Source organism: Mastomys coucha, unplaced genomic scaffold (genome assembly GCF_008632895.1).
Source record: "Mastomys coucha isolate ucsf_1 unplaced genomic scaffold, UCSF_Mcou_1 pScaffold4, whole genome shotgun sequence".
NCBI lineage: Eukaryota > Metazoa > Chordata > Mammalia > Rodentia > Muridae > Mastomys > Mastomys coucha.
Genome location: NW_022196910.1, coordinates 43,278,256 through 43,292,232, shown reverse-complemented (window position 1 = coordinate 43,292,232; position 13,977 = coordinate 43,278,256). Strand labels below are relative to the sequence as shown.

Here is a 13,977-nt window from a genome sequence, read left to right as displayed (position 1 = left end):
TAAAATACTTTTTTTTATAAAAATATGATATAAAAGCAATCAAAATGCTTAAATATTATCACCTGTGTCATCTAGGAGGTGGGATAGATGGTTTAGTGGCAACTCTGTAGCTATAATCTCTAGATATGTGGATCTCCATCTATATTTATCGCTTGACAGTGCTGGCATGAGATCCAGTTTCTCTAAGTCTCAGCTCACTTTCAAGAAAGGACAAGGAGTGCTCCGATTACTCAGCCTTAAGGGATGCTGGGAAGATCCTGTGAGATAATACATTAACAGTGGCTGGCCTAGGGCAGGCCGATGTCCTGCACATATGTCAGTTGCCAGTGTTTGCCTATTCCAACAATGAGAGCTGCTAGCTGGAGGGCCACAAACACACCTTCACCAAGGCGTCTCACCTCTCTATTCACAGCACACGAATCCAGATCATCTGCACAAAGCAGAGACATACCCCACCCTTGTGCACCCAGAATGCTTTGCACTCGGTTTTGACTTGAGTTTTCTTTATCATTGCTGATATTGCCTCTCGCTGAGCTTCTTTACTGCACTCATATTCCCTACCATCTTGCTGGATGAGCATTTGGACTCTAGGGTAAGAAAGACCAGGCAGGACAAGAAGAAAGCTGGGACAGACAACAGGCTTCCAGGCAGGCAATGGCTAATGGCTATCCACCTTGAATGGTTTCATCTGCTTCACAAAGTTCCATCTTCCTGATTTAAAATCTGAAAAGTACTCTGAAAGTGTAGTGGGAAACCTGAGAAGGGAAATGACAGTGTGGCAATATGTAGTGTACCTGTTTTCCCATTTTTCTGTTTTTTTTTTTTTTTTTTAATTTGTTTTCCATGGAATATAGGATTGCATTTGTCTTCTTTTCTCAAAAGGTTGTAGTACAGCATTTGTTTGGGGACAGACTGCTTGCTCTTTAATTGTGTCTTCCTCTCTAACAGCCCAGAGAGTTATTACAAATTACTTTGCCAATAAACTAAACTCGGGGAGCATGCTTCTTGGACACACACAGCTCGAGTTTCTTCTTCTGTGAGGATGAACTGAGATAAGGCATATTGAAGAGCTTGTGAGACTTCCTGGGGGCTTTCCTTCTATGTGTACTTGCCTGTTTTATGTTATGCTAGGATCCTTTGTACTGTCAGGTGGAGCAAATGAGCCATGCTGATAGATTGTGTTCAATGGTGCATACGCTCTGCTAGAACAAATGGTGTTAATTCTAAGGAGACCATGCAAAACACGGCCAATGGCCTGGAAAGATCAAAGAAACCTGAAGGATGAACTTAACTGTGCTAGAACTGGTGGGGCAACCCCTGGAAAAACACAGTGCTGCTGCTGCTGTCCCCTTCACATCACCTCTGCTGGACTAATGCTCTCATCTTCTTCCTCCATCCAGGGACATTGGCTGTAAAACGCATCTGGTGGCCACTTTCTGGGGAATCACCCTCAGGTGACAGGAATTGACTAGGAAGTTATGTCCCCAGGCATCCTGCAGTGGTATGAGGGAATGGGTGCCAAGCTCATATCCCTGAAGGTGAGAACTGTCCAGGAGCTACCATGAGTGATCCAGAGCTCCCTATGTGGTCAGAGTGAGGGTATATGAGCCAATCCCCCTTTGCTTGTCCTCATCCCTGTTTTGTTTCTCTGCTTTCCTGCTAGGCTTCTCCATAGAACATCCTGTCCACAAAGCACATGGACAAGAATCTGCATCTCGAGCTAGACCTTCACAAAGCCCTACCTATGACCTCAGAGCAGATTTGAGGTTTCACTGCCATTGGATAAGAAGTGTGAGAGTTGATTCTGCTCACATGGTGGGGGTTTATTTCAAGAGTGCAGGTTTTAATTTCTAGAGTTTTTAATACAATTTATGCCCTGGTATTTATTCAGTCACGATCTTTATTCATATCTCATGGAGGGAGATCAACAGAAGAAAGATTAAACGTTTTCAAAACTTTTTGTATCAAGATGTATCCACCAGAGGGGGGAGGAGACAGAAGCCAGGGCACTTGACTGTCCCAGGGGGGAAAAATTATAATAAAGCAAAGGAGTTGGGCCTGAGTTTGGGAGAAGATCATGGATGGATCATTTTATTGTCATTTTTTTTCATTGCTTTTGTTACCATGGAAATTTTTCTGGCCCTGTCAGTACTCTTCCAGGATTATCTAGGTTGAAATTCTGAGACACATATGATCCTAAGATGACACATCACTTATGAAGATCAAACAAACCACATCATAGTATACTTTTTTTTTTTTTAAAGAAGCTACAAAGTACCTGTTCCCTGTGGCAGCTTTTGTTTGAGAGAAGAAAGCCTCTGCTAACTAATGCCATAGGTTTGCTGGCCCATCAACTGATCATAGGGAGGGTAAGTGAGGAGAGAGACCTCTTCTTGTCTATAGTTGTCTAACTCTTGTCTCTCATATTCTGCTGTTTATAGAAAACTCAGAAAAAAATTGAAAAATAATGTGAACACACCAGTTCATCTGTTCATTTCCTGTGCTCAAAAATCAACCTCCAGGCATGCCGCAGCCCAAGGAGACAATCCACAGGCCTTTCCTAGGTATGGTGATTGTCTTCCCACTGGAAAAATCAGGTGCCTTTTAGAGACTGCACAGGGTCCCTTGTTTTCTGGACACTTGGAATTCAGCCTGAATACAATTTCTTGAGACTTAAGGGGAGGATTGTGGGAGGACAGACATTGGACAAAAAGGGGAAGGAATACAAAGCAGACTAGGCCTCCTGCTGCACTAGCTATGTGATTATTGATATCTTAGCTAGCTACCACAAGAGCAAGGCTCTGGCTTGTCTCTTCATTACAGATGAACAGTCTCAAGGCATACGCATTGTAGGTTTGAAGCCCTGAGATCTGTCTAAGCCCCTGACTCACCACAATATGTGAAAACATCTGTCAAACAACTATGAACTCATAGTTTGATATGACATTTGATGGCCAACTTTTAAGAGTGCATTTATATATTCTGTAGATATAAATATATAGTGATTAGGATAAGAAAAATAAACCCTAAAATTCAATTGACAGGTAACAAATATATATGATTTCATTTTACAGGGGTAAAAATCTATCAACGTTGTGGAAAAATTTTCAACTTGATGAATTAAAAAACTATAAGCACCTAGTACATACAGACATGTGGAGTAGTACTAGGGGATAAAGGCAAAAGTGATTTTAGATTTCCTTTCCCTTCTCAAAGTCACCAGAGCATCTCATAAGGACTGATAACTTTACAATACTCTTTGAAGTAAGGTTAAGTTGTTTTGTAGATGGGGAAACCTGTATCCCAGGGGATTTAATCTGTGAGTTACTTTTAATCTGTGAGGTAAGTTTTATGTTGTGGCATGGAGACTGCAGATGACAGAGAAAAGGAGCAACAAATAAGCAAAGACTCAAATTTCAGCAGAAACACGGGATGTGGAAGAAGGTGGGAATGGGAAGAGACTGGAGGGGACAGAGTGTTTTGGGACCAGGAGCAAACAGAATTGGAGAGAAAAAGAGAATTAGGTTGTCTAAGATCTCCCAAGCAAGGATGTCTTGTCTTATAGGTGACTGGGGGACTTTTTCATAGTTAGTAGGATGTTTTAGGAAGAAAAGCCTGAAGAGACTACAATATGATTTAAAAGAGGGAAAGAATTAGATTTAGACAGAGAGGATAAAATAAAATAGTGTATGTGATATATACTGTATATTAATTCTTATGGCATGTTTATAATCAGAAATTTTGGTTCAAAGATGAAGCAGTGCAAGCCAGGCCAAGGGTGAGGAGTCTCTCAAGGATGAGAAAGTAGAGAAGAAAGAATCAATATGGTTTAGGGGTAGTCGGGAATAGAGATAAAACAACTACATCTAAAATTGTATGGATTTTCAATCTTTATAATTTTCAGTTTATACTTATCTAAGCATGTACATTTAGTCTCTGTATCTTATTTTACTTACATTTTAACAAAATTATATTTTTAATACCAAGGATGAGAGATATATTTGACATGACCCAAGAGTCTTTTGAGACAGTTGATTCATAAGGCAGCCTTTATGATCTCATGGCTTTATAGCCAGGCTTTTATATAATAAAGAGGTTATTACTTTATGTCAGGATCAACTCTAGAAAGAAAAACATGAGGCTTTCTAAAAGGCAACTTTAGGATACATAAGCACAAAACTTGAAGGCTTAAAGATGAAATGTCAGAAAGCTCTTTTGACTGTATAGCATGCTGGGTAGGTGCCATATTTTATAGCTCATAAATGGATCCAGTGTGCCATGTTGGTAGAGATAGATGGCAGCAGAAAGATAGGAGGGGAAGCAGAAGAGGAAGGAAGGGTTGATGCAATGAGCAAAGAGTTTCACTGCTGGGAGTTCACCTGAGAATCACTTCTGAAATCCTTTCCTGCCCAGTAGTTCCTGCTCTGCAGAGATTACATTCTCTATATAAGAGATAAAGTGGCCATTAAACGATACGGATGTCCTCCGGAAGTGCAGAGTCTATTGGCTCTGACAGGTCAGTTAACTGAGAGTGACAAGACACACAGTTCTTTGGGCAACCTATGCACATCAATTTTTGGACCAATGCAGAAGGGAGCAGAAGAGAAGTCCCTGGGTTAGTACTGGGTTCCATGGGTGAGGCAGAGAGTCATCATGAGGAATGATGGTGAGTCACTCCACAGGATGTGGTTCGTGAACTTTCTCCCCATTTTTCCAAGCCCCATTCCTCACCTTTGGATGGTTCCTGTTTCCAAGCTGTCAAGCTGTTTGGTGTTTTATTGCTTAAGGAAGAAATGTGAAAGCAGAAGGCAAAGAAATATGGGCTCTGCCTTTTGAGTTTCAAAGGTCAAGTCCTTAGTGGAAAAACCTATCTGAATGTGTGGGTGCCAGATGAAGGGAAATATGAAATCTAACACAAGTAGAGATATTTATTCACAAAGCCAGAGAAAGAATCCATGGACTCAGGGGAGGGAGAAGTTTTAGTTGGGATGATTTGAGAGCACACGCATGGGCAAAACACTGTCTTTTATGGCAGAGCCCTGGGGACGTGGGAGATCTTCGGCAGAGGAACCTTGACCCTTGGTAGAACTGTGAGAAAAAATGGCTGGGAGAAGGTGCTGAAGGGATGGAGTCTTGGCATAAAGTTCCCTAGATTTCCACTTGAGGTATAATGGTCAGTAGTGAGAATGTTATGGTACCTCAGAATGTGTTGGATACTGTCTAGAGAAGAAAAGAAAGGAAACGAAAGGAAGCCATCACTAGAGACAGAGGACCTTGCATGAACAGAAAGAAGGAACAAGTAGCAACAGCCATGGGTGACCTTCTGAGGGTTCAGGATGTAGTGGACATTTTACTGAATGACAGTTTGGATGGACAGTATCAAGGCAGATGGCTCTTTTACATTTTATATTGAGGTCATTTCAAAATGAAATGCCCTAGCAACAGAGGCCAAGGTAGAGTCAATCAGACAGGGGCAGAGATCAAGTTTCTGCTATTTTAGAACAAAGCGTATTATGAGTTACAGAGAAATAAAACTATATTTCCCATTTCCTTGATTTGTAGACACAGACTCATTGTTACTGTGATGGTGGTACTTTCTGATAGCAAATAGGAACAGGGAAAAGAAGGATGGAGCCTAGGCAAGTATTATTTCATGAAAGAGTTTGGTATTGTGTCTGGAAAAACACCACAGTAGCTGGATGGATGCATGTGGGTACTTAGCAGGATATAAGGCTAGACAGAGACTGGCAAAAGTTAGGCAAGAGATGGTGTCATATGCCATATAGAGGAATTATCAACTCTTCCAAAAAAGAAATGTGGAAATACTGAGGAGTTTGAAAAGAATACCATTCAAATGTATTTTAGAATACTGCTGCTTGAGTCATTTGAGGATGGAGCAGGAGGCAGAAGGGTCAGAGCAACCATGGTTAAGAGGAGTATGAAACCCTGAATCCTCAGTGGTGATGCGGTTGGAAAGAAGGGGCTCCTAGGAGAAAGGTGACAGATCTTCATAATGCATATATCATGAAAGGGGGAGAAGAAAGGAGGCTGAGGATATCTTTAGGTTCCTAGAATTCAGAATACACAAAGAGGAATGACTTGATGGAGGTTTTGAGTTCTGTTTCTGAGCATCTTCTTTTGTGCTTATGTGTAATATCACAAGAGAAGTGCATGGTCAGGATCTCTATAAGAATAAGAGTCGGTGTGAGGAATGGTTGTAGTTAGGTAAGGCAGGAAGCAGAGGGGTAGAGCATGAGACTCTGAGGAGTCTTGGATAAGATGGGCACTCAAGAGTCAGTACAAACAATGGCTAGTAGATGAGCAGAGAGATGCTAAGGAATGGGCAACCCTAATGCTAGACAGGAAGAGACATGAATCGTGTGTTTTGCATTGGGTAGATAAGACAACCAAGCATCAACTAATCAGAAGAATGTAAAAGACAAAGAGGATGGAACCTGGAAAACTGACAGGGCAGAAACTCTGTTTCTTTAGGAGAAGGAAGCAAAGACCAGAGTCAGAGGGGCCATGACCTAAGGGAACAGAAGTTCTTTGATAAAAAAGAAAACTAACTTTTGGGGTGAACAGAGAGCAAAGCATACTCCGTGAAGTATGCTCCTAGGTTAGGAAGGACTGGGAGACTTGTGGAGAACAGATTTCTCCTGCATTGAGAGGGGAAGGCACTGGGAGTCGGGGATGCAGGGACAGTTGTAATTACAGATCAGGGGACATGGAAGCTGTTTAATATTTATAAGACTCTAGCTGTTTCTTTTTCTAATAGTGTTTCCATGTAGACCACAAATATGTGTAAGATGCCACTTGATTATCCTCTCTTCTCAATGTGTACTCCAATGAAATGAATACATGGATCTTTAACCTTATGCTCCCTGAAATCTCAGCATGCTAGTAGTCCACAGGACAGGAGGCTACAGCTCTTCTCTTGGACGATGTTACACTGACATTGAGTAGAATTAGTAATGTGTCATACTAATTAAAATTAGCCTGTTTAAAAAGAAAAACATTCATTACTATGTTTGCATCTTCTTTAGCGAACCTTCCCCTCACTGTCTATATCCAGGCTGACCTTTCCTGCTACTCTGCTCTTACATCACCCCTGATGCTCAGATCTCTGTCTCAAGGCTTCTTTTTGAAGTGCTGGAGACTGGAGATAAGAAGCTGGGAATCCAGCTCATCCTCTCCTGGTTTAGAAGGAAGTGAAGGTCAGATGAACGATGAGTCTATGGGTCTACATCCTAGGTCTCCAGACCCCATGCTACCATCAAGAAGAAAGGTCTTCCCCATCTTTACTTCCAGACCAAATCTGAGAAAGCCATTGAACTTTCTATATCCAAAGTGTGAGGATGTCATTGGGGGCTGGGGTAGAGTTGTCAGGAAGGCAGTTTTGGGGGAAAGGGATAGGAGGAGTAATTTGTTCTGTGTTTCTCTCTGGAGTGGCATCAGTGGTTCGTTTACTAAGGGTCTTTATAGTGAATCACAAGTTCCTCTTCTATCATATCATTCACAATACATTAAAAGAAGTTTAGATCTTTTCTTTTTGAGGCTGAGTCTTATACAGTAGGTCAGGCTGACCTGGAACTTATTATGTAGCCCAAAAACTTATGGTAATCCTCTTGTCTCAGCCTCTTGAGAGCAGGGATTACAGGTAATGAGCCATCTCATCTGTCTGAAGTTCAAAGACTTGAATAACACAGTTTGTATTTTGAAGTATTGAAAGCTCTAAGCCATACTTCTCTGAGGGATGTATGTGTGTGTGTGTGTGTGTGTGTGTGTGTGTGTATGTGTGTGTGTGATGACTGTTTCCATAGGACATAGTGATAAGTCACTGGAAAGAAAGGTAAAATGAACAGGTGTGAACCGAAACCCAAAGACAACAAAATGGAGACACAAGAGAAAAAGTGTGTTTCTTTTAGGCTTTCTATGTTCCTACACCTCCTTTTTTTTGTAGTGCTGGATATAACATAACTATGTTTAAAATAAAAATTAAAATCTGTCATTGGCAGCTGGAAGTACAGCTCATTGATAGATCACTTCTATATCATTCATGGGGCCCTATGATCAATTCTACGTACCATCAGAAAATAACAGAATTATTTAAGAACACTATTGAAAAAGTTTAATTAATACTTGGGGGAAGGAAAAAACCCAACCCTTTATTATGTAATTTGCATATTCTAGTTCCCCCTTCCCCCCACCCATGGGTCTTGCTTTAAATAGAAGCGCATCACGGGGATAAGTTTGTCCAGAAGAGAGATAAGGGTAACAAAAATATAGATCTTGATATATAATTCTCATTGTGGTTATAGGAAGCAGAAAGGAAACTTTAGACAAGTGAATTTGTGGCCCAGATTCCTCCCACATGACGTCAAACAGCTTGGGAATGTAAGGAAACACTTGCATTTATTAGCAACTCTTGTGCCATGTTTGAACATAATTAAGTGAGATAATTCTATGTTTGATTAGTGGTCCATGATAACAAATGGTGGTAGAAGCCACCCCATAGATGCAGTTGGACTTTGAGTCTACACAAACTTCACAGAAAAAGATGTCTCTGAAAGTTTTCCCCAAGCACACTGAGACTCATTTGGGCAATGAGAAACCTACTTCCTGGGGCCCTTCATGTGGTGAATGATTCTACCCCATGGTCAGTAGGTTCCAGTTTCACCCTTTTTAGCTGGAGGAAACTTTTCAGAAACAAAGGAAAACAAAAACAGTATTTTGATGTGATCTCATTCAGGCTCTTACCGTTCCTGGAGTCCTATGGGCTTCATTCTGAAGGGAGAAGGGCAGACAGAGGTGGAGGTGGTGTTTCGAATCTCAGGAGTGCATTGGCCTTGAGGGTCCACAACGACGTTCAGCACCTTCGGCACCTGATCAGGCTGGACCATGCTGTGGGTCGTCTTGGCCTCCGCTTGTGCTTGCTGTAGTGCAATGGGTGATAAGCGTATCTCTTGGTTTTTCTCTTTATCTTGTCTTAAGGAAAGCTGAAGCCTTTCTTTTAACCTGTAAATAATCTACAGGAAGAGACATAAAGGCTTCTGTGAGATTTTTGTGTCCTGGACGGCACACAGACTATGACCTTCTCTCCCTACCTTAGGAGACACATCTAAATGAACATTAGTGATAAAGTAGTCCCAGCCTCTAATGCAAGTTCTTGGGCTTTGTGGTGTTGAGATCATTTTCCTGCAAAGGATATGCTGGGCACATAAATAAGGTCAAGCCAACACAATCAGTCAGCACCCAGCAGAGCACTGACTGTGCTCAGTGTGGGCATAGGCTGAAGGTGAGGAGAGTGCAGAGACCAGTTGCCTTTGTCTGGTATTTCCAGTTGGGTTGGACATTCATCCCAAAAGTTTGTGCACATGAGTCTGTTCCTCAAGGACAGATCCAAAAGGAAATTTAGCAATCATTCTACAAAGATGGCAGATGGAGTTTCTTGAAATGGGAGGCATTTGGAAGGAAGAGCTATAAAACATGGGCCTGCGATCCTTACAGAGATAGAGAACCGCATTCATTTATAGCAAGAAAGCAAGACTTATAAAATATTAATAAAAGAGTAGTTACTCTATTAGCAATCTACTCCTATCTTGGCAAACAAGTTACTAGTCATACATCAACTTGAGAACCTGCTAAATACTAGGCAAAGCACCAAGGTAGGACATCCATCAAAGATAAGGACAGAAGTATCTTTCTGTGTTTTGCGGATGTTGGTGTTTTGCCTGAATGTGAGCCTGTGTACACATGGCTGTGTACATGGCTGATGCCTGAGTGGAACTGGAGTTACAGATGGTTGTGAACCGTCGCATGGGTGCTGAGAATTGGACCCAGGTCTTCTGGAAGAACAGATATTACTTCTCTCCACTGAGCCATTTTTAAGACATAAGGCAATCACTTTTAAGCTTTTACAGGAATGAGCCCAGTGGGACAGCAGTTAGCTTACAGACCATCACGTGTCTATACAGTATCTTCATGTTGGTTGATCCCTCCAATCTTTCCCTGCTGTGACCTCCAATGTCTCCCTCTTCCTTTGCTCTTCTGCATTCCCACCTCTATTTCTACAGCCCCATCCCCTCCAGAACCATGGGTGTTTTTCTTGTTTCTTGGCTACATATGTTTACTTGATGCTGGCTTTGCTATCCTAACTCCTACAAAAGCCAGACATCCTAGTATTTTTGCAAGTTTGTTGTCAGGTGTGACGTGATGAGCTAATTCATGTGGACGGAGCGGTGACAAGTCAGTGTCTGCAATTATGAATGGGGATAGCACCCAGCATCCAGGACGCCTCAAGACATTGACTCCCAGTTTAATTTCTAGGCTCCATCAGCTGAGCAGGCATGAGTTTAGGAGGAAGATTTCCTGGCTCTTTCTAGTCTGCTTCCCTCTAGCTAGTCATGAAACATTATATCTTCCCTGTCTTTTCAAAGTCCTTTTAAAATCTACTTATTTCTATCCTTTAAACCTTCTGGAAAGTTTAAGCTCTCTCTCTGCGTATATGTGCCCATAGGCGTGAATTCATCTAAAAGTATGAAATAAATACTTTTGAAATTTTATTTTAGAATATTAAAAATATTTCCCAGGTATTCTCAGAATAACATTGAAGAAGAGTCTGTTTAACAACACTATCAGATCAATCTCCTTGAATACAATCATATTTTTTGTATATGTATATAAAATATTTAAAATATTAAAAAGAGAAATAAAATGCCCTTCCAACTGAATGAACTGAATACTTATCAGCAAGCTGTAAATCTTCTCTGCATGCAATTAGGAATAGAACTGACAGTACAGATAGCATCCTTAGTGGCACACAGGACAAAATTAGAGGCTGCTTGTTGTGATGTTGAGCAGAAGAAATATACAAAAGTGGCAGGGGATAGTTCAGCAGTTAGAGCATGTGCTGCTCTTGCAGAAGACCTGGATTTCATTCCCAGCACTGATATGATGACTAACAATCGCCTACAACTCCAGCACCATCGAATCTGTCACACTCTTCTAGCCTCAGAAGGATCTTGTATGCATGTAGTGCACATAAACTCAATGCAGGCATGAATATACATAAAATGAATAGATCGGTCTTTAAATCAAGAATTAGACAAGAACAAGAGAAAGGGGGCTGGGGAGATGGCTCAACAGTTAAGAGCACAGACTGCTCTCCCAGAGGTCCCAAGTTCACCTACCAGCAACCACATGGTGGCTCACAACCATCTGTAATGGGATCTGATGCCTTCTTCTGGTGTGTCTGAAGACAGCTACAGTGTACTCATATATACATAAAATAAATAAATAATTATAAAAAAATATTTATTAAAAAAGGAATAAGAGAAAGGTTTCAAAACCATCAGTTTTAAGGATTTGCTTTTATGGATTGAAAGGTGGTCTTAAAGAAAAAAAAACTATGTATATATCAAGAATAGCTAGGAGACATCGTACATTGAGCTGCTGGGAAATTAAAACAAATCCTTTTTTAATGCTCATTTTCTTATAACCTGGAAACTGTAATATTTAGCAAGGGAAAATGAAATCTTAGATTATTTTTCATAACAATGATATGTGCTCCTAGTCTTAGCACATGGGATATTGATGTTGCAGGATTCAAGGCCAACTTGATCCACTGTCTGAAAATCCAAACAAACAAACAAACAAGGACACATACTTCAGTGGGAATACTTCCATACTGTACAAGGGGAAGACAGCTGTCAATGATTAGAGTCTAGCTTCTTCCCAGTATAATGATTACTTTCAGTTAAATATACTGTGCTTTCTTGGAGCTATAGAAAAAAAAAGATGCTGCAGAGGAGTGCCTTTATCGCGTGTGTGTGTAGAGCCTAATATCTTTACCTTTCTTCTTATTTGCAGTTTCCATATATCTTACCATTCATTCTACAGAAAGAAAAGTTACAGTATGACAACACCAACTAGATGGTACATATTCGGGAAGCTTATTGTGTTAAGCTAAACACAGAACTACTAAAAGATGAGTCAATATTATTTGAAGTGGGATATTATTTTTAAGTTGCAAATAAGGCATTTTCCAAAGGAAGAAATAAAGGCACCTATACCCCTAGGATCCATTTCACACAAGGAGTGATGCCTATATTTTATAGTTCAAGTTATCCACTTAGGACTGTAACATGTATGTTCGGATATTTGCTTACTTGTTTATGTTTTCATTTTGGAGACATGTTCTCCTGTGAATCAAGAGCCAGGTATAGTTGCTCTCAATTCTTCTTGAAATGTCACTTTATGATGACATCAGTGTAATCAAGATCTGGTCTAAAGTCCTTCCTGTTGCAGACAGTTCATCAGGGAAACGTTGCCACGTATTTTATAATCATAATCTATTTCACTTCCGGCTTTTAACCCGCCTCAGTATAGTTTGCATATGAGCTGATTTCTATAGCACTAATTAGGAAAACAAAATCAGAACCTGAAAAATGCTTAATGTAAGTAAACATGGCCCTTAAGAATACTCAAGTGCTGGACCGGTGGATAGGAGGTGTAGAGAGAGATGAGATTGCTATCTAGCACTAAGGGAGTTTTTATAGATATAGCTACAGAGCAATGGTTCTCAACTGCCTAGTAGGAATTTTGTCCTGCAGATGGTATTTGACAATATCTAGAGAAACTTTGGGGGAAGATAAAGGGCCGCAGCCAGGCTAGGTCGCTGGCAAACCCTCAGCAATACACAGGAAAGGCCACCCTCCCTACCCCATTGGAGCAGTCAGCCCTTGAGACTGTTGGGCAGCTGTAGAGTAAGGAATCTATAAGGACTCCTCTGGTATGACATCTCTGTTTCACAGCAAAGCTTAAGCAGTTAGATCACTTACAGAATACTGGCTATAAAGTCTCAAATCCAGGTCTCCTAAATCCCAGGCATGTGGTCATTCAACTATGGCTTCTTTCAAATGCACACATTCTCCTTCCTGACCCAACGCTATGGGAAATGTGTGTCAGAGACTTCTCTGCACAGTGTGAATCCTCACACATATAATATTTGCATATTTTTATTTTTTGCTATGAAAATCCACTTTATTTAAAAAGACTCATTCTTAAATCCTAGCAGAGTAATGACAAGCTAAGACTTTCCCTCCTCTCGCAACCCTCCCCGACCCTCTGAGCTTGTGTTGGAGCTTTGGGATGCATTTGAATAATCTGATCATTTAAGGGAGGAAAAGAGAAAAGAATATTGAGTAAGAGGAGCTGTAAAAGCTGAATTACAGTACAGGGGATAGAAAATGGCAGCAGAGAGACCCAAGGAACACAGAAATGACAGGAAGCTAAACAAAGCCTCTTGAAACATTTTGCAGTTATAATTTTCATTTTTAAAAGTCTCGTGAGTTACAGAAAATAGTGTGTTTGAAATAAGGGGCATTCTAATTTAAAAAGGATGGCCCTAATAGATGGTGTTCTGTATGGTATTTTATAATAAGTTATGAAAGAGTTTATTCTTTGAATGTCATGAACATTTTTAATATATCCTGGAAATGGGACTGGAGGTGCAGATGTGGAACATGACTGTGTTACAAGGAGCTTGGATGTTTCTAGGAGACTGATGTGTAAACTCATGTCCAGTACAAGGTTCTAAAGTGCAAATGGGTGTGTCCTTTGCCCACAGGCATGGAGTAGCAAATGCTTATCAGCTTGCCTGGGTGGAGTTCACCTGATAAACACAGGCACACTCCCGTGTTCCTAGACCTATCTGTGGCTAGAAGAGAAGTCCACAGAATGACTGAAGAATAAAGGAAACCATGCTTGGCTCCCTTATGGAATCAGAGCCATAGTAGTAAGCTTAGACCTCCAGCCCAGGCCACTTGACTTTGAATTCCAATCCCTCTTCCCCGTCCCTTCCTCCCACATGTATCCCAGCACTGTTTGCTATGGGCCAAGCTGCTTATCTCTTCTGAATTCTGGTTGGCTCATCAGTAAAGATAGACACTTAAAACATTATTTTGTGTCCTGCAG

The 13,977-nt window shown here is 40.8% G+C and overlaps 1 protein-coding gene across 1 annotated transcript in view; it reads right to left on the bottom strand.

The window, feature by feature from the left end:
- Positions 1–13,977, bottom strand: part of Ptprr (protein tyrosine phosphatase receptor type R) — a 263,483-nt gene that overhangs the window by 85,503 nt on the left and 164,003 nt on the right. The window contains exon 6 of the mRNA XM_031349554.1: positions 8,761–9,029. Within this exon, the coding sequence (XP_031205414.1) occupies positions 8,761–9,029 (269 nt within the window). The remainder of the gene's footprint in view (positions 1–8,760; positions 9,030–13,977) is intronic.